Source organism: Scyliorhinus canicula, chromosome 15, assembly GCF_902713615.1.
Source record: "Scyliorhinus canicula chromosome 15, sScyCan1.1, whole genome shotgun sequence".
Classification (NCBI taxonomy): domain Eukaryota; kingdom Metazoa; phylum Chordata; class Chondrichthyes; order Carcharhiniformes; family Scyliorhinidae; genus Scyliorhinus; species Scyliorhinus canicula.
In genome coordinates, this window is record NC_052160.1 from 3,012,971 (window position 1) to 3,032,119 (window position 19,149).

Genomic DNA, 19,149 nt, shown 5'->3' on the forward strand with positions numbered 1-19,149 from the left:
AGCCGAGAAAGAATCAAGTCCAGTGGAGTTTTTAGAACATTAACATTAAAATAAGAAAGATTCAGTCAAGAAAGAGAATTCAGCCCAAAGCACAAAAACTTCAAAAGCACAGGGAAAACCATTTAGAACACAGCTCAGTATAAACAGCCCCAGAGATGACGAAAAACGTCTTTAATCCCCGTTGTTTTCTTTTAATTGTTGTTGCTAAATTAACACATGCTGGCTTGATTAGGAAAGCCATACAGAGAACTGCAGGCCAAATAAATGAAAAGAAAAATGTAATGTTGTTAGGCATTATTCGGTGTGCATACCAGGCAGGTTCCCTCGGACAGGATAAAGTATACGACAAAAGTAAAGGATTTCCTCTTGCAGGATATGGAAAGTTTGGTCTGAAACCAAAAGCCACAGGTAATCAGAATTTGGATCAAGTCAATAAATTGAAGGTGTGTTGATGTTGCCAATGCTGGAGCTTTGGGGGCACGTCCACGATGCCAATACCCGCTGGCACCTCAGCTTTCAAACTGAACTGCAAAGAAAGAGCAGTCTGCAAGAACTGAAAATCACAGACTTCTCAGAACCTACAGATCTTAATCTTTCAGCAACAAACCATTATTTTCACTTGTTAAAAAGCATGGAGTTTCCCTTAGTTGTGCACCCATCAAATTATTACGTTGTAACAGTAAAGCCCGTCGTTCCTGGGTTTACCAATCTCACCAAACAAACAGACAAACATGAGAAATGTGCCAATTGCCCTGCTCATCATCCCCCTCAGCACAAAGGCAGATTTAAAAAAATAAATTTAGAGTAACCAATTCTTTGTTCCAATTAAGGGGTAATTTAGCGTGGCCAATCCACCTACCCTGCACATCTTTTTGGGTTGTGGGGGTGAGACCCACGCAGACACGGTGAGAATGTGCATACTCAAGACGGACAGTGACCCGATCCCGGGTCCTCGGCGCCATGAGGCAGCAGTGCTAACCACTGCGCCACCATGCCGCCCAGAAAGGCAGATTTTTACTTATGTTCTTATTAAACTCCTGCAGCTAAGTATGTGACTCCAGATCGAAACTGGTGTCCGCGAGTCCAAGGAGAGGGAGCATTTTAAAGTACAGGCCCTGTAGCAGAAACAAAAGGATTGGGGTGCAATGGTCACTCGTGGCCAGTGGATCGAGGAGGAAGAAGGTCATTCAGGAGCATAGAGGCAGCCCATTGGTTGCATGAGAAGCGCCGCAGGGTCATGGTCAATGGTCCATGAACACAGGAGTTTGTCACTCAGACCGTCAAGCTTGTCCGCGTCTTAACTCTTGAGCAGTCCTTCGGGATTGAGGATGACTTGCTTTCCGGAAGCTTGTTCGACCATTTAGTTAGATCATGACTGATCTGTATCTTAACTCCATTTATTCTGCTTGGCTCATTTCCTTCAACAACCTGCTCAAGAAAAATCAACTGATTTCAGTTTTGATATTTTCAATGGGCTGGGGAAGTGTTCCACTAACGCTCTGAATTGCACTACATTTTTGTTCTGCTAACAAATTCACATTCTGAGTTTGATAACTGTGCATTCCTTGCACGCACAACGGGGAAACCGATTGGAAGAACATAGTACAGGATACTTTAACTGGATCCATTAATCACAATTATGAAAAGACACAGCTTTATAGAAATAAAAGTAATTGCAGGAGGCAGGGCTGCATTTAGTATGAAAGAGGATGGGGGAAGGAGAAATGGAGGGCATATTCAGGATAATTTTAAAATGAACGATGCTGAACTGATAGCCTCAGGAAAAGAAACAATATTTAAGTAGTTTAGGTTGTTAACAAGCAAATTGAAAGCAGGATTGAGAACTGAGGTCTTCCACAGACCCCTGGGCAGGTTAAGGATGATCAAATAGGTTTTGATGAGAAAACCTACAGGGGAAGGAGAAGGACAAAATCCTGCAGGAGAAAGGAGGCAAAATCTACTGAGGGGAGGAATCAAAGGGTGGAAAGACTGCAGAGGGAAAGGAGGGAGAGGAACACAGGAATTAGTTCAAACAGATTATAATATTAGTGATGCAGGAAGTCCTAAGAGACAAATATAGCACAGTTTGTTAATTTAGCGTCGCAACAATAAACGTGTAATTAGGCAAAATTAGAATTCAAAAGATAAACCTGTTGGTGAAACTGATGGAAGCTAAATGATTAAACAATTTTTTTTCTAAAATTATTCACTGCAGTGGATAAAACTGAGCTGCACTAAACGCCTGCAGCACATCCAGTATTCTGGAGGATTCTAAATCCGACGAAACAGAGATGGTAGCACAGTGGTTAGCACTGTTGCTTCACAGCGCCAGGGTCCCAGATTCGATTCCTGGCTTGGGTCACTGTCTGTGCGGAGTCTGCACGCTCTCCCCGCGTCTGCGTGGGTTTCCTCCGGGTGCCCCGGTTTCCTCCCACAAGTCCCGAAAGACGTGCTGTTAGGTAATTTGGACATTCTGAATTCTTCCTCTGTGTACCCAAACAGGCACCGGAATGTGGCGACTAGGGCTTTTCACAGTAACGTATTGCAGTGTTAATATAAGCCTACTTGTGGCAATAAAGATTATTATTATTATCATAAATACGCCAACAGACTGGATTTATTCTAGAGTTCTCAAGGAATGTATTAAGGAATTGTATGTCTTCCAACAATGGAAAAAACTGAAGCTTCCAGGAGCTGCAAGTAGACAATCACAGGAACTTATATTTAAGATTCATGACAAATCTTATGCTGCTGATTTAACCAAACTAACATCAACAACAGGTACAAGCACAGATTCTGAAGACAAGCTGGAAAGATACCGTTATGGCAACCACTTCAGAAATAGTGAAGATAACAGACTGAAAACAGGGTTAAAAAGTGTGGTCTGCTTAATTAAAAAGGAAAGGGCTGTGAAATTAGGCTGACATAGCAAATGATCATGTAAAATATTGTACCTTGGTCGTAAGATGCAGTTCATAAATATGCAATGGGTGCAATTAAATTAACATAAGTAGACAAAGAAAGTAATAGGAGGCTCTCTCATCAATTTTAAGAGCTGCAATATGGCAAGGTAATTTTAAAATCTGAAAGAATACTCAGGATTTGCACTTTGAACAAATGTATCCAGGATTTATGCCCTGACTTTATGATGCACAGTTCAACCCACAATTAAAACATGCATGTGTATTAAAGAAGGCACAAGGACGAGAAATGAAGATCCCAAATAAAATAAGATAAAAGAACATTGAGCTCTACAGTCTAGAAAAAGGATGCTTGGATGGGGACCTTATTGAGGTCTTCTGAATTATTAAGCAGTACAGATAAGGTAATGCACAAAATTTAATTCAAAGTAAGGCAGGAGGGGGGACCGGCACACATAAACTTAAATTATTGAACAGCAAAGTGATAAATGTTTGAATAATCTGTCAGGTTGGATATTGAGGACAAAAGTGACTGAGGATGTTTGTAATGTAGCTGAATGCTGTTCTGCAGAACGAGAGCACCAAAGAGAATATGATGCACTTTTGCTAATTCATGATTTTTCTTGTTTTTTTTTATATAGTTTGGGAGAAAGCGTGTTTCATTCACCCTCTCACAAGAAGAATATTGCAGCCCTGAAGCTTCAGAATTTAGTTTAAAAGAGAGGAATAATGTAGCATCAAATCAAATATTTTTTATGATCATGTACTTTTGGAATGCTGAGACACAGCGATATATTTGATTCTTGTACCTATGGTGCTCACATTCCAGCATGTCTGTGTCATTGTAAATCAATTACCCAACTAGAATGGCTGATTTATTTAACCAATTTCCCTTCGGTTAACCATACTGATTTTCTCACATTCTTAACAGTCAGCAGACACGCATAAAAAAATCTATTGCTCGCAGTACAAAACCGGCAACTAAAATAAAGTGAACCAGGCAAACCATTGAAAGATATAGGCGCAACCCGATCACCTATGCTCTTTTATCCGCCAGCTCACTCTGCAAGCATACTTAAAAGTAAAACTTGCAACGTAACAAATACATGAAACATCTATATAACTCTCAAAAAGATGGAAACCTATTCAAAATGTTGCCCATGTCCTGTTGGAAATCCAATTGTAAATATTTACCCCAAAGGTGGTTACATTTTCGCTGGGTTTTGGCACCGACACTTTATTTCTTCCCATCAGCCTGCTTCGTTCAGTTGGGCTTGGCTCCTAACATTTTCGGCTGTGCACCGATGTTGATCATTTTGGCTTGTACCTTTGCGAACTCTCTCCGTTGAGTCTGCCCATCTGCTTGGAGGCCCCATGTGCCCTTCCCTGGCCACCCAGCCCAAGTCCTTGTGTGATCCTTCCTTCCCGAGAGGGGGAAAGTTTAAGGAAGATGTGTGGGGTAAGTTTTTCCACACAGAGTGGTGGGTGCCTGGAATGCGCTGCCAGAGGATGTGGTGGAAGCAGACACATTAACAACATTTAAGAGGCATCTGGATGGGTACATGAATAGGGAGGAAATAGAGGGATACGGAGCGAGTGAGGCAGAAGGTTTTATTTTTAGTCAGGGCATCATGATTGGCACAGGCTTGAAGGGCCAAAGAGCCTGTTCCTGTGCTGTACTTTTCTTTGTTCTTTGTTCTCTTTGTCCTCGTTCCTGAGCTGGTTAGGCTGATCGCTCTACTGCCAGTGAGGCTTGCCCGTCCTATTGTGGCATGAGGACAATTCTCAAGTCATTCTCACCTGTGCCGCAGTCGATCAGCCAGTGGTACGTAATAGTTATTGCAGAATGTTGCATATTAACCACTGTCATGTGAGAGTACCTTTCAGAAATGGGTGTTTAAGAAATGTACCTTTAAGAAAATGAGTGTTTATCAGTGATGTCAGAATGTGGGTGGAGCTGGGCTGTCTGTCAGCTTTTTACTTTTGTTTTAGGCTGTTTCCTGCAGGGTGTGTTTTAGTTTCGTTTTCAGAGCCGGATAGCTGCAGTCACAGCCAGAAGGAGTATTAGTCTCTCTTTCTGTAATCTAAAAACTATAAATCGATTCTTTGGTGATATAAAACTAATAACTGCTCTCAGTAGTGACTTTAACCTGATGTGCCTCTGTTAAAAGTTCGTTTTTTAAGTCTTATGGATGTTAAAAGGAAAGCTTAAGGATTATTTAGTGTTGTTGTCTTTGGGGGTTGTATTTGAATTAATGGTTGCTAAGATGTTCACTGTATGTTTTAAAAAGGCTAACTTGAGCTCATAGAATAAACATTGTTTTGCTTTAAAAATTACTTTTTCATTTCTGCTGTACCACACCTGTAGAGTGGGCCGTGTGCTCCCCATACCACAATCTAGTAAAAGTTGTGGGTCGGGTGAACTTTGGGGTTCTCTAAACCCTTGGCCAATAACATAAGAACATAAGAACTAGGAGCAGGAGTAGGCCATCTGGCCCCTCGAGCCTGCTCCGCCATTCAATGAGATCATGGCTGATCTTTTGTGGACTCAGCTCCACTTTCCGGCCCGAACACCATAACCCTTAATCCCTTTACTCTTCAAAAAACTATCTATCTTTACCTTAAAAACATTTAATGAAGGAGCCTCAACTGCTTCACTGGGCAAGGAATTCCATAGATTCACAACCCTTTGTGTGAAGAACATCCTCCTAAACTCAGTCCTAAATCTATTTCCCCTTATTTTGAGGCTATGCCCCCTAGTTCTGCTTAACACTACTGACATGCCAAAGTGTAGCACTGGAAAGGAAAGTAAAATGATTTTAATGATTTCCACATGTCTCTACAGGACTCTTTCTTAAACTCATTGTAAAGAATGAACTAAAAGCACTATTGGGATTAGTCTTAAGCACTTAAAGATTACGTTTCAATTGAAGAACACTTAGGCTTGAATTTTCCCCCATTCAAAGTCAGCCAAGACAACATTCCAGTATTAGACTTCCTGGTCACCTGATAGCCATACTGTGGTATTTGAGTGATGGGTTTTAGTGGAGGAAGCAGAGGACTCAGTGGTTAGAAAGGTCTGGATAAAGCAGCTGGATGATTTGCTTCCCAGATGCAGTTTTGGGATGCACTGCCAGTGGGAGGTGAGAAGGGAATGACGGGTGGATAGATTTGAATTTTTGGAACGTCTTCCATTATCTCCGGACAGCTCAAGGTATTTTACAGGCAATTTAGAAATCGTCCATTCCTTGGGGTTTAAATTTCAAAACGCTTCTGCTCCGTTCGTTTATATGAATTTGTCTACCAAATACTCTATCACTGTCTAAACAAAATCAATACCAAAACATTTGTTGCACTGAATGACTTCAGATAATCTCATAGTAATCTCTGCCTCCATTGCAAGTTCCTCCAGGTATTGTTGAGCACACATGTCTGAGTGAAGGTTCAGAACGTGTCTCTAATGCTCAACATAGCACCAATTCAGATGAACCCGAATTTGTCCACTTCAGATGCCACTTGCTGGTAAGTTCAAGTCGGTGCAGCTGCGTTCTGAAGGCTTGCTGATCGATTTTATCCAAAGACAGTCAGTGGAAACCAGGAGGGTACTTCATGAATTTATGGAAATCGGGTTTCCACAGGATCAATTTTAACTGGGGTTCGAGTGGAGAAGCCTCCCCTCGCCCCAGGGTGAATTAGGATGCAAATAGAAGAAGTCCTCCAAGGTAAGTGGAAAATTGCTCCTCTCAGTCCCCAAACCTCCCCCATCCTGAAATCTCCACCTGTTGTTGCCTGATTGCTCCTTGCAGGCAGTCGCCCTGTCTTCTCGGGACTGGCCCCGGAACGGGAAGCATTTAAATAAATTCCAGTTCAAATAACCTGGGCCTCAAACCAAGGCCAGCAAGGGTGCTTCATGCCCGCCCTGCAGCCCTCACACCCATTCCAAGTTCACTTGGCCAATCATGCCTCAGGGTTAAAATCTGCCCCTTGAAGGCAGAACTGCAGAAAGATGAAGGAATCCAATCGAAACTATTGAGCTCAGAACCTCCGCCCAAAGTAAATCTCCCTCTCAAATTAACTTTATGTCAGGTTAGTGAAGAGTATATTTTTTATTAACTGATCTTTGATGCAGGAATTAGGAGAGATGAAGTGATGTATAGGTACTGGGTGCAAGGTCACATGCAAAGCACCATTAATGCTAACGAAAAGGTTAGCAGATGTATGAAGGGATGAGATCAGTTTTAGGCTTGTGCTGACTTTTTTTGGTAACATCAGTGAACACAGAATCCCCACCGTGCAGAAGGAGGCCATTCGGCCTATCGAGTCTGCACTGACCCTGAGTACCCCCCTCCGCACCGCTCTATCCCCCTAACACCATCTAACATGCACATCTTTGGGCCATGGGAGGAAACCGGAGCACCGGGAGGAAACCACGCAGTAATGGGAAGAACATGTAAACTCCACAGTCACCCAAGGCCAGAATCGAACCCGGGTCCCTGGCGCTGTGAGGCAGTAGCGCTGACCATAGTGCCATGGGGAAATCCGCTCCAATATTGCGCTCACCTGAAGTATTAAACTTAATTCATTAACTAAATAATATCTAAAGTATTAAACTCAAATCAGTTTTAATTCATTAACTACACAATACTCCAGCTTTCCAATTAAAACTGAAGCACAAATGATGCTTCTTATCCTCCTGGAGCCAGAATTCTGACAGTGCTGCTGGAACTCCAACCTATCACGCCTTCCAACTCCCCATTCAGCCAATCTAAATGGACGGACGGAGATGCACAAGCTGTGGAAATACAACCTGCCAGAAAATACAGCCTTCAACGTTGCCAGGTCTGGGCAGGGGTTAGGTCCCAAGTTGGCAGGAGGAACGTTATGGGGTCAGAATGGCTTTCCTATCAGGACAAAAGATGTAAGCAGAAGGTGGCAATTGGAGAATTCCAGGGAATTGAATAACTCAATTTTCTTTAAAATGTTAATGATGTTATATTATATCATCCTGTTTTACAAATCATCGCAACCCTTTGCAGACATGGGCAATGCCCCTAACCCCAATCTACCCCCCCCCCCCCCCCCCCCCCAGGCATTAGGGTGACCTGGCCCCACCCCCCAACCATCCTTGTTGACATCAGGGCGTCTCTGCATTACCCACTATGGGATCGCTGAGGGGCCCCGCACCTTAAAAGCCAACCCCCCCCATGGGCGCACTGCAAGCCACCCTCTTCATATCCCCCCCCCCCCCCCGCGCTTTCAGACCCACCATCGACGCCCCCACCCTTCACACACCCCTTCAGGCCTCCCCGCTTTAAGCCTCCCTTTATGGACCCCCCTTTCACTGCCCGGGTGCCAGGATGGCACTGCCCCTGCCCTGACCACGCCAGGGGGCTCCATGGCCTCCGAGCCTTGACGTTTTCAAAAAATAAAAAATAAATAAATTTAGAGTACCCAATTATTTGTTCCAATTAAGGGGCAATTTAGCGTGGCCAATCCACCTACCCTGCACATCTCTGGGTTGTGGGGGTGAGACCCACACAGACACGGAGAGAATGTGCAAACTCCACACAGACAGTGACCCAGGGCCGGGATTCGAACCAGGTCCTCAGCGCCGTAGGCAGCAATGCTAACCACTGTGCCACCGTGCTGCCCCCCCCGAGCCCCCTGACGTGACCATCATGTCTGGTTTCCATTTTTGGAGACCAGCACTAATTCACGGCGGCATCTCACTGCGCTGCCGGGGCGAGTGAATACCTGGAGCCAGGAGACTCCGGACCGAACAGACTGCGCATAATTAAATGAGTTTAACGGCTCATATAAATATGCTGATGTGGATCACGCTCAGAGAGGGTCACATCGAGTGTGGCAGGTCGGGTGTATTCCTGCTCGGCGTGAAATCCGTTTTTGGCTTCTACTACGATTCACCAGGATTAGGATCAGGGCCGGGCACAGCAGTGTAGGAAAATCACTTGTTCCACTATCATAGCTGTATATTGGCACTGCGATGACCTTCAGCTTCTCTCTCACCTGCACTTGTTCTCCTCTTTGGAATGCCAGGAAGATGCTGCTCTCCTCAGGCCAAGGTGAGTGAATGAGTGATACATGGTCAAGTATGTGTCACTGATGCTGTGGATGCTATCTGGCTCATCGTATGCATTTTCCCAGTAAGCTTTCAGGGCGGTCGTGCCAGCTGGGTAGTTCCCAAACAGGTAGAAGTCCAGCTGACCAATGATCTCTTGGTTGACCGCAGCCTCAAACTTCCGAGCAAAAAACGTTGGTCTTGCGGTTTGCTGTGTGGATTACAAGAGTTTGTTATTTTCATTTACTGTCTATAAACATCTGTGATGATTTTGGCCATGCCCCTGAAGGATATCTATCACCATCCACCCATCCATCACCTTCCACACTCACTCCCTCCACCTCCGACGCACAGTGGCAGTGTACTATCTACAAGATGCACTGCAGCAACTCACCGAGGCTCCTTCAACGGCACCTTCCAAACCCGCCACCTCTATTACCGCAAAGGACAAGGGCTGCAGTATCTGGGAACACCACCAGTTCCCTCAGAGGCAAGTTCCCTCCAAGCCACACACCATCCCAACTTCAAAATAGATCTCTGTTTCTTCAATGTTGCTGGGTTGAAATCCTGGAACTCCCACCCTTACAGCACTATGGGTGTACCTACACCATATGGACTGCAGTGGTTCAAGAAGGCAGCTCACCACCACCTTCTGAAGGGCATTTAGGCATGGGCAACAGATGCTGGTCTAGTCAGCAAAGCTTACACCCCATCAGTTTCCCTACTCTCTCTAATCTGATCTCGTCTTTGACGCCTGCTCTCTGTTCCCTCAATCGCACACCCACTAAACTATTGACTATCCATCTTCCCTTCTCAGCCTCCCATTGCAGCTAACTTCAAGCACTCTCGTCTTTCCTTTCATAGGAACATAGGGCTTGGGAACAGGAGCAGGCATTCAGTCCTTCGAGCCTGCTCCACCATTCAATAAGGCCACGGTCGATCTGGTTGTGATCTCAGCTCCACTTTCCGTCTGTCCCCTATAACCCTTGGCTCCCTTGTCTATCATACGTCTGTCTAAACCTGCCTTGAATAAATTCAATGATCCAAATTCCACTGCGTTCTGGGAAAGAGAATTCCAGAGACTTATAAACCCTTTGAGAGAGAAAAATTCTCATCTCTGCCTTAAACTACAATAGTAATGTTAATACCGCTGAAGTCACGTTTGCTAGCGAGTGTTGAACTAACCTGGAAACGATGGAAATCTTGTGGTTTGAAGTCATTCGGGGAGCAGCCACACCAATCCACGATGTGTTTGTACTGGCATTTACAACCTAGCTTCCGATTCCAGTTGGTAATGCGCAAGTTGTTATCGACCATTGTCTCACAGAGGTGACTATTCTCAAGGACCGTGTGGAAGAAGGACTGGATTAGAAAGACAATGAAACTTTAGCATTTGGAAACACTCCAGCTGCATGACAACATCTTACACAACATGAGCTTTCGGTAATGATGCATCCGATTGGGGGGGGGGGCAATAAATTATTAAAACTGAAAAAAATGTTTTGCAACGCTTCTGATTTATTCATACGGCAGTGCTTAGCTAATTAATAACTAATGTGCATCTGCTAATTGGGATGATCTGTCTCCGCATTTAACATTTCTCACTTTGCAGTTGTCCATCCTGAGTTAAGTTAACGCAGCAACATCACTGGAGTCAGTTTGATTAGTTTTGAATCGTGTCAGTGTGATGCACACCTGATAAAACAGCAATCTGATTCTACATCAAATATAATTTTTAGATCTGAGCCTGATTGATTTTGATTATCTGAGGATATTAAGGGATATGGAGTTGGGTCACTGATCAGCCATGGTTCATTGAATAGTGGTGGTACAGGGTGGATGGGCTGAATAGTCTTCTCCTATTCCTATCCCAAGGAGCAGTGAATGCAGCTTCTGATTAATCTCATTCTTATTGAGCTTAATGCAACATGGATACATAAAATATTGCTGGTATTCAATCAAACTATATTAGCTGCCAGTCTAAAAGTATCAGCTTGGCCTTTTCATGCAGTTATAATCTATGCTCAAATTACATGAAAATCGCTTATTGTCACGAGTAGGCTTCAATGAAGTTACTGTGAAAAGCCCCTAGTCGCCACAGTCCGGCGCCTGTCCGGGGAGGCTGATACGGGAATCGAACCGTGCTGCTGGCCTGCTTGGTCTGCTTTAAAAGCCAGCGATTTAGCTCAGTGAGCTAAACCAGCCCCTGCTATGTGACCCACAATAATGCACCCACTCCCTCCTTAAAATTAAATGAAAGGCCAGTGAATGCGAATTTTATACTTGAACAGTTTGACTGAATCCAAACAGTCATATAATTTCACTTGAGTAAGCAAAATCTACCCAATTACCTGTCACCCTGTGAGCTTTTATTAAACGTGCAAGTCCAAAGCAACATAATGAGTAAAAAGGCCACTGTGGGAAAACAGAATTGGACTGATGGTAGAAAATATGTTAATACGTTTTTACAGTGTCAGCTACATAGTAAAGGACAAGTCCTGAGACTCAGCATTAACAGCACATTATCAGCTAACATATTTTTAAAGCTGTTAATTGGGACTTAAACCATACCAACTGCTAATGGAGTTGATGCTCGATTGCACAAAAAATGTAAAAACTGGAAATTCCAAAATCCTAATTTCAGAATAAGAACGTGATCACTGCGGGATTGGGTACTTGTGAAATCGTTAAAAAAAGGTAGAAGTCACATTATTCCATGTTTCCCTCTCCGCACTTGGCTTGGCCCTTGTTCCTGGAAGATTAGACATAGAGAAATCCCCAGGGACCTGTAACGCTGTGTTGTAATAAGGATCTTATATAGTGCCTGCCATTATTTCAGGTGGCACCAAAAGGCTTCACAGCCAATGCAGTATGACGCTAATTTATGCATGGGAAAGAACTTGTTGAATTCTGGCTGTGTCCTGGTATCGGCCGCCATTTTGAGCAGACAGGCTGATAAAGAGATCCAGCAGCGAGCCCCCTTCCCTCACACAATGCAAATTATTCCCCTACACCCGCTAACCCCCCCACCCTCTCCACCAATCAGACCTCGCTACAGTGACTCCCATCAGTTTCATTGGTCCAGACACAGCTGCTTTGGGGGTTTGTGCTTTCACCTCTTCTTTTTCACAGTAGAAAGCACTTATATCCTTTTGATGTGGTGAGGAGCTGTCAATCACATGAAGTGTGTTTATAAACATTGTGGTTAGCATCAAAGCAGGGTAACTGAGATGCATTCAAGCGTGACGAGGAAGATAAATAAAAAAAATCACCTAAGGAGGTGTGTCTGGACCAAAATAAACGCGGTCTAGTGAAATGTATTGGCCGGTGCAATTGGATGGATGATTTGGATTTCAAAGGCTATCAAGCGCTTTGAAGTGTACTTGGCTTTTGACGAAGCCGTTGACACTTGTAACGGTTTCTGCTTTAAACACGACTGTCTGAGGCAGCAGACGTTCGGGAAGGGTAGTGAAAGTGCCATGATTTTTCACTCTACTGCTCGGACTGCTCTTCAGCCTTCCAGCATTGGTCATCGATGGAGGGTGGGGGGTGCATCTGACAGAGGGTCTCTAACAGGGGCGGGGCCTCTGACAAGGTGGTCTCTGAAGAGGGGTGGTCTCTTAAGAGGGGAGGTCTCTTAAGAGGGGCGGTCTCTTAAGAGGGGTGGTCTCTTAAGAGGGGTGGTCTCTGATGGGGGGTCACTGATGGGGGGTCACTGATGGGGGTCTCCGATGGTGGGTCTCTGATGGGGATCTCTAATGGGGGGGTCTCCGATTCGGGGTCTCTGATGGGGATCTCTAATGGGGGGGTCTCCGATTCGGGGTCTCTGATGGGGCGGGTCTCTTATGGGGGGACTCTGATGGGGGGCCACTGATGGGGGGGTGTCTGATGGGGGGGACTCTGATGGGGGGCCACTGATGGGGGGGTGTCTGATGGAGGAGTCTCTGAGGGGGGTCTCTGATGGAGGAGTTTCTGATGGGGGGGTCTCTGATGGGGGGGTCTCTGATGGGTGGGTCTCTGATGGGAGTGTCTCTGATGGGGGGGGTCTCTGATAGGGGGGTCTCTGATGGGGGAGTCTCTGATGGGGGAGTCTCTGATGGGGGGGTCTCTGATGGGGGGGGTCTCTGATGGGGGGGGTCTCTGATGGGGGGGTCTCTGATGGGGGTCTCTGATGGGGGGGTCTCTGATGGGGGAGTCTCTGATGGGGGTCTCTGATGGGGGTCTCTGATGGGGGTCTCTGATGGAGGTCTCTGATGGGGGAGTCTCTGATGGGGGGTACTCTGATGGGGGGTCTCTGATGGGGGGAGTCTCTGATGGGGTGTCTGATGGAGGAGTCTTTGAGGGGGGTCTCTGATGGGGGGGGATCTCTGATGGAAGGGGTCTGATGGGGTCATGGGGGATCGGGTCTCACTCCTGCGTGCGCGTTGTGGGAGTGGGGTGGAGAGGGGTGACTTGCTATTTCCATGGTTGGGGGTGGGAGCATGTCCCTACTTGGCAGTGGAGGGGAATGGTGAGGGGCAGAGGGGCCTTCTGATGGACTTTGGGAGATACACAGTTATGCTCTGACTCCCTTTATCCACCTTGTGGCCACACAGTCAGGGACAGACTTGGGCAAACATGCAGCAAAGGCCACCCGGTGGATTGCCCACTGTTGGGATGGGAACACAATGGGCGGGCGGAAGGAGACCGGATTTTGAGCCCGTTGATGACATTAACATTTTAAAAAATGCTTGCTTTGCATCTTGCTGCAGGGTGGGTAGCAGGCGTACTGATGCTGCCAACGGGGGAACTGGAACATCGCAACATGCACCAAACAACACATTCCCATTGGGCTGGATTGTTTATTGTCTTGTGTACCGAGGTACAGTGAAAAGCATTGTTCTATGTGCGGCTCAAACAGATCATTTCCCATTCTCTGGCCGATCAGGAATCCCGATCGGAACAACGTTAAATAGAGAATCCACCACGCCGAGCATCTACAGAGCACCAATTCTCTGTCTTTGCTGCTATCCAGTCAGCTTGAATTCTTGTTCATTTGAAAATAACCTAAAATCCTATAAAACAGTTCTTCAGTCAGTCCGTACATCGCATCTCTGACTTGCAGCTTGCTTTGCTTTGCTTCTACGCGAGTGATTTTGGCAGATGACGGAAACTAGAACATTGAGTAGAAACCATTGAATTGTCAAGATTACACTGTCACCGCAGCTAAACAGGGCCCTGGAAATAACATATGCCAGAATAGTCTGCTTTGCTCCATCTCCACCGACAGTTGCTGAGGAGGGCCCTGCCAAGTGTCCAGGCCACCGGATTTCACTGCAGTCAGGCCGGGGAGTTACCTCCCATCGGAGCAACCCATGTCCGCCGGAGACATCCCCTCAAGGTACTCCGTACTCTCCCCTTCCCCAACACTGTTGATCCCAGCCCTCTTCTCGCCACAGCTTGTGGGACCCAGCTGGAACCCAATTCCAGGCTCCAGCAGCGGCTCTTGTTGTAAGTGCTTGCAGTCCCAGCAGTGTCCGCCAACCTCAATCACAATGTCAGGATTAAATAGCTGACAGCCTCTTCATTGGCTGAGGTGATTTCCACAGCACAACTGATAGGCCGGGATTCTCCGAGCCCAAGTCGGGCGGGGCGGAAATGCAGGAGGAGGCCGGACCCGGGGGGCCGGACCCGGGGAGAGAGGCCGGACTCGGGGGGTCGGACCCCGGGGGGGCAGAGGCCGGACCCGGGGAGAGAGGCCGGACCCGGGGGGTCGGACCCGGGGAGAGAGGCCGGACCCGGGGGGTCGGACCCCGGGGAGAGAGGCCGGACTCGGGGGGTCGGACCCCGGGGGGGCAGAGGCCGGACCCGGGGAGAGAGGCCGGACCCGGGGGGTCTGACCCGGGGAGAGAGGCCGGACCCGGGGAGAGAGGCCGGACTCGGGGGGTCGGACCCCGGGGGGGCAGAGGCCGGACCCGGGGAGAGAGGCCGGACGCGGGGAGAGAGGCCGGACCCGGGGGGTCGGACCCCGGGGGGGCAGAGGCCGGACCTGGGGGGTCGGACCCGGGGAGAGAGGCCGGACCCGGGGGGCCGGACCCCGGGGGGCCAGTCCTGGGGACATGAGTAGCAGAGTCCAGGTGAAGTGTGACTGTACTCAGAGGAGGAATTTCCACTCCTCAGGAGACAGAAGTCTCACCTCGAGCCAATTAAAGGTCCGATGGCTACTGGGCTCGCTTTTGGGCTAACTACAACCCATTTAAAATTCAGTCCTGGGTGTGAGCGTTGTTCATAGGCAATTCATTCTCCAAACCTTATGTTGACGTCAAACTTTATGTTGACAAGTGTTGACGCCGGCGTCAACGGCCTCCAGACCCAGTCATTCTCCCCTTCCTCGGGGCTAGAATGGCATCGGAGTGCAGTGCGCTGCTCCTGTGTTGAAAGCCGGCCCTACATGGGCAACATGGCGGAGCCCTACAGGAGGCCGGCACGGAGGAATATAGGCCCACCCCCAGAATGAGCTCGCCCGCGAATCGGTAGCCCCCGATTGCGGGCCAGGACACCATGGAAGCTCCCCTCGGAGTTGGATCCCCCCGCCCCCACCAACCAGGACGGCCCCTGCAGCCAGAAAGCCGAGGACCCGCTGGTGGAACCATATGTAAACCACGCCAGTGGGACTCGGCTGGCACTCGGCCCGTCGAGGGTGGAGAATCGGCGCGGGGGCCGTTGCCGCCACTCCTCCGGTCGCCGGAGGATCGGCTGCCCTGCGTTGGAGCGGCATGGCAGGATTCTTGCATTTCCCCCCCGCCCGAATCCCGGCCTATCAGTTGTGCTGTGGAAATCACCTTGCATTTGCCGAGCACTTGCCATGCTCGACACTTTTAAACTTTCCTATCATCAAGTGTCTCTGTACAGTCACATTTCACCTGGACTCTGCTACTGCTGTCCCCAGGACTGGCCCCCCGGGACCGGCCTCTGTCCCTGGGTCCGGCCTCTGTCCCCAGGACCGGCCTCCCGGGTCCGGCCTCTCCCCCCAGGACCAGCCTCTGTCCCCGGGACTGGCCCCCCAGGACCGGCCTCTGTCCCCGGGTCTGGCCCCCCGGGTCCGGCCTCTGTCCCCGGGCCTGGCCCCCCAGGACCGGCCTCTGTCCCCGGGACTGGCCCCCCCGGGTCCGGCCCCCCGGATCCGGCCTCTGTCCCCGGGAATGGCCCCCAGGGTCCAGCCCCCCTCCCCGGGTCCGGCCCCCTGGGTCCGGCCTCTGCCCCCCCGGGTCCGGCCTCTGTCCCCCCGGGTCCGGCCTCTGTCCCCCCGGGTCCGGCCTCTGTCCCCCCGGGTCCGGCCTCTGTCCCCCCGGGTCCGGCCTCTGTCCCCCCGGGTCCGGCCTCTGTCCCCCCGGGTCCGGCCCCCCCCGGGTCCGGCCTCTGTCCCCCCGGGTCCGGCCTCTGTCCCCCCGGGTCCGACCTCTGTCCCCCCGGGTCCGACCTCTGTCCCCGGGTCCGGCCCCCCCCGGGTCCGGTCTCTCCCCCCGGGTCCGGCCTCTGCCCCCGGGTCCGGCCTCTGTCCCCCCGGGTCCGACCTCTGTCCCCGGGTCCGGCCCCCCCCGGGTCCGGCCTCTGTCCCCCTGGGTCCGACCTCTGTCCCCCCGGGTCCGACCACTGTCCCCGGGTCCGGCCCCCCCCCGGGTCCGGTCTCTCCCCCCGGGTCCGGCCTCTGCCCCCGGGTCCGGCCTCTGTCCCCCCCGGGTCCGACCTCTGTCCCCGGGTCCGGCCCCCCCCGGGTCCGGTCTCTCCCCCCGGGTCCGGCCTCTGCCCCCGGGTCCGGCCTCTGCCCCCCGGCTCCGGCCTCTGCCCCCCGGCTCCGGCCTCTACCCCCTCGGGTCCAGCCTCTCTCGCCGGGTCCAGCCTCTGCCCCCGGGTCCGGCCTCTCTCCCCGGGTCCAGCCTCTGCCCCCTGGGTCCGGCCTCTGCCCCCCCGGGTCCGGCCTCTGCCCCCCCGGGTCCGGCCCCCTCGGGTCCGGCCTCTCTCGCCGGGCCCAGGCTCTGCCCCCCCAGGTCTGTCCCCCCGGGTCCGGCCTCTCTCCCCGGGTCCGGCTCTGCCCCCTGGGTCTGGCCCCCCGGGTCCGGCCTCTGTCCCCCGGGTCCGGCCTCTGCCCCCCCGGTCTGGCCCCCAGGGTCCTGCCTCTCCCCCCGGGTCCGGCCTCTGCCCCCCCCGGGTCCGGCCCCCCGGGTCCGGCCTCTGCCCCCCGGGTCCGGCCTCTGCCCCCCCCCCCCCCCCCCCCCCCGGGTCCGGCCCCCCGGGCCCGGCCTCTGACCCCCGGGTCCGGCCTCTGTCCCCGGGCTCGGCCTCTGCGCACCCGGGTCTGGCCCCCCGGGTCCGGCCTCTGCCCCCCCGGGTCCGGCCTCTGCCCCCCCGGGTCCGGCGTCTGTCCCCCGGGTCCGGCCTCTGCCACCCAGGTCTGGCCCCCTGGGTCCGGCCTCCCCCCCCCCCCCCCCCCCCCCTCCCCCCTTCTGATTGCAGAAGCGATGTGGATATGAACAAACAAAAACTTATAAACATTAGCTATACTGGATAAAAGCAAATTACTGCGGATGCTGGAATCTGAAACGAAAGGGAAAATGCTGGAAAATCTCAGCAAGTCTGGCAGCATCTGAAGGGAGAGAAAGGAGCGAACGTTCCGAGTCCGATGACTCTTTGTCAAAGCTTTGACAACCTGTTGCAAACCTGCTTTGACAAAGAGTCATCGGACTCGAAACGTTCGCTCTTTTCTCTCCCTACAGATGCTGCCAGACCTGCTGAGATTTTCCAACATTAGCTATACGTTCTCCCCGTGTCTGTGTGGGTTTCCTCCGGGCGCTCCGGTTTCCTCCCACAAGTCCTGAAAGACGTGCTTGTTAGGTGAATTGGCCATTCTGAATTCTCCCTCTGTGTATCTGAACAGGCGCTGGAATGTGGCGACTAGGGGCTTTACACAGTAACTTCATTGCAGTGTTAATGTAAGCCTACTTGTGACAATGATAAAGATTATTATAACTATAAGTAAATGTGGGAGAGTAAAGAATGAAATTTACAAAATCTAACTCAGTTCGTCAAGAGTTATGCAACTCACTAATTATTATGAAGGTACAGTCATCTTAATCAGGATGTAAACATCTGGTGGAACACAGATTTACACTTTCTACATCGGACAAACAGCAAAAATTGGAATTAGAGAAGACACATGCTTAATTATACACTGTCAGACCAAATTAAAGGTTAACCTTTCATTACATTGGGTATCTACTCAGGGATAATTTTAAGTGAGGTGATATTTACGAGTTAACTATGCTCTTCCTGTCATGTTCTCAAATTATTAAATGACCATGGAAAACCACAGAGATTTCATAGGATGAAGAGAACAGTTCTGGTTCATTTTTGGGACTTTTGCTTATTAGGAGCTAGAAAGCTTCAACATCACCAGGTCAGCTGTGAACTTCTCTTACATTAACACATGGCCATTTGTAAGTATTGCTGCATTCACTGGAGACATTATCCAGATGAACTCATTGCTGATCAAACCTATATTTCTATGTCTGGAGTTTTATCCTTGAGACAGGCAGCAGGGATCAGGAAAATTCCTGGCTCAACCCATCCCCCTCGGGAGAAAGTTCCCAGAAAGGAAGTTGCCAGGGAAAAACTTCAGAGTGCTTCAGTGCGGAGGGATCTGGGTGCCCGTGTGCATGAATCGCAGAAAACTAGCGTGCGGGTACAGCAGGTAATAAGGAGGGCAAATGGAATTTTGGCCTTTATAGCTAAAGGAATTGAGTATAAAAATGGGGAAGTGTTGTTCCAATTGTACAAGGTATTAGTGAGACTGCACCTGTAGCACTGTGCACCACTATGGTCCCCTCATTTGAGGAGGGATGTAGTTGCATTCGAAGTTCACTAGTTGAGATTTTTTTTTAATTTCCAATTAAGGAGCAATTTAGCCAATCCACCTACCCTGCACATCTTTGGGTTGTGGGGGTGAGACCCACGCAGACACGGGGAGAATGTGCAAATTCCACATGGAGAGTGAGCAGGGTTCGGGATTGAACCAGGGTCCTCGCCGCCGTGCACGGGGACCGGGTACTCACCCATAGTGCGTGAGGGCTGGGGAGTGGGGGAGGTTGGGGATCGTTTTGGGGACCTCGGAGA

General features: G+C 49.9%; 1 protein-coding gene across 1 annotated transcript in view; it reads right to left on the reverse strand.

The window, feature by feature from the left end:
* Positions 1–19,149, reverse strand: part of xylt1 (xylosyltransferase I) — a 262,146-nt gene that overhangs the window by 27,327 nt on the left and 215,670 nt on the right. Inside the window, exons 7-8 of the mRNA XM_038820761.1 lie at positions 10,186–10,362; positions 8,949–9,211 (exon numbers count right to left, since the gene is read on the reverse strand). Of these exons, the coding sequence (XP_038676689.1) occupies positions 8,949–9,211; positions 10,186–10,362 (440 nt within the window). The remainder of the gene's footprint in view (positions 1–8,948; positions 9,212–10,185; positions 10,363–19,149) is intronic.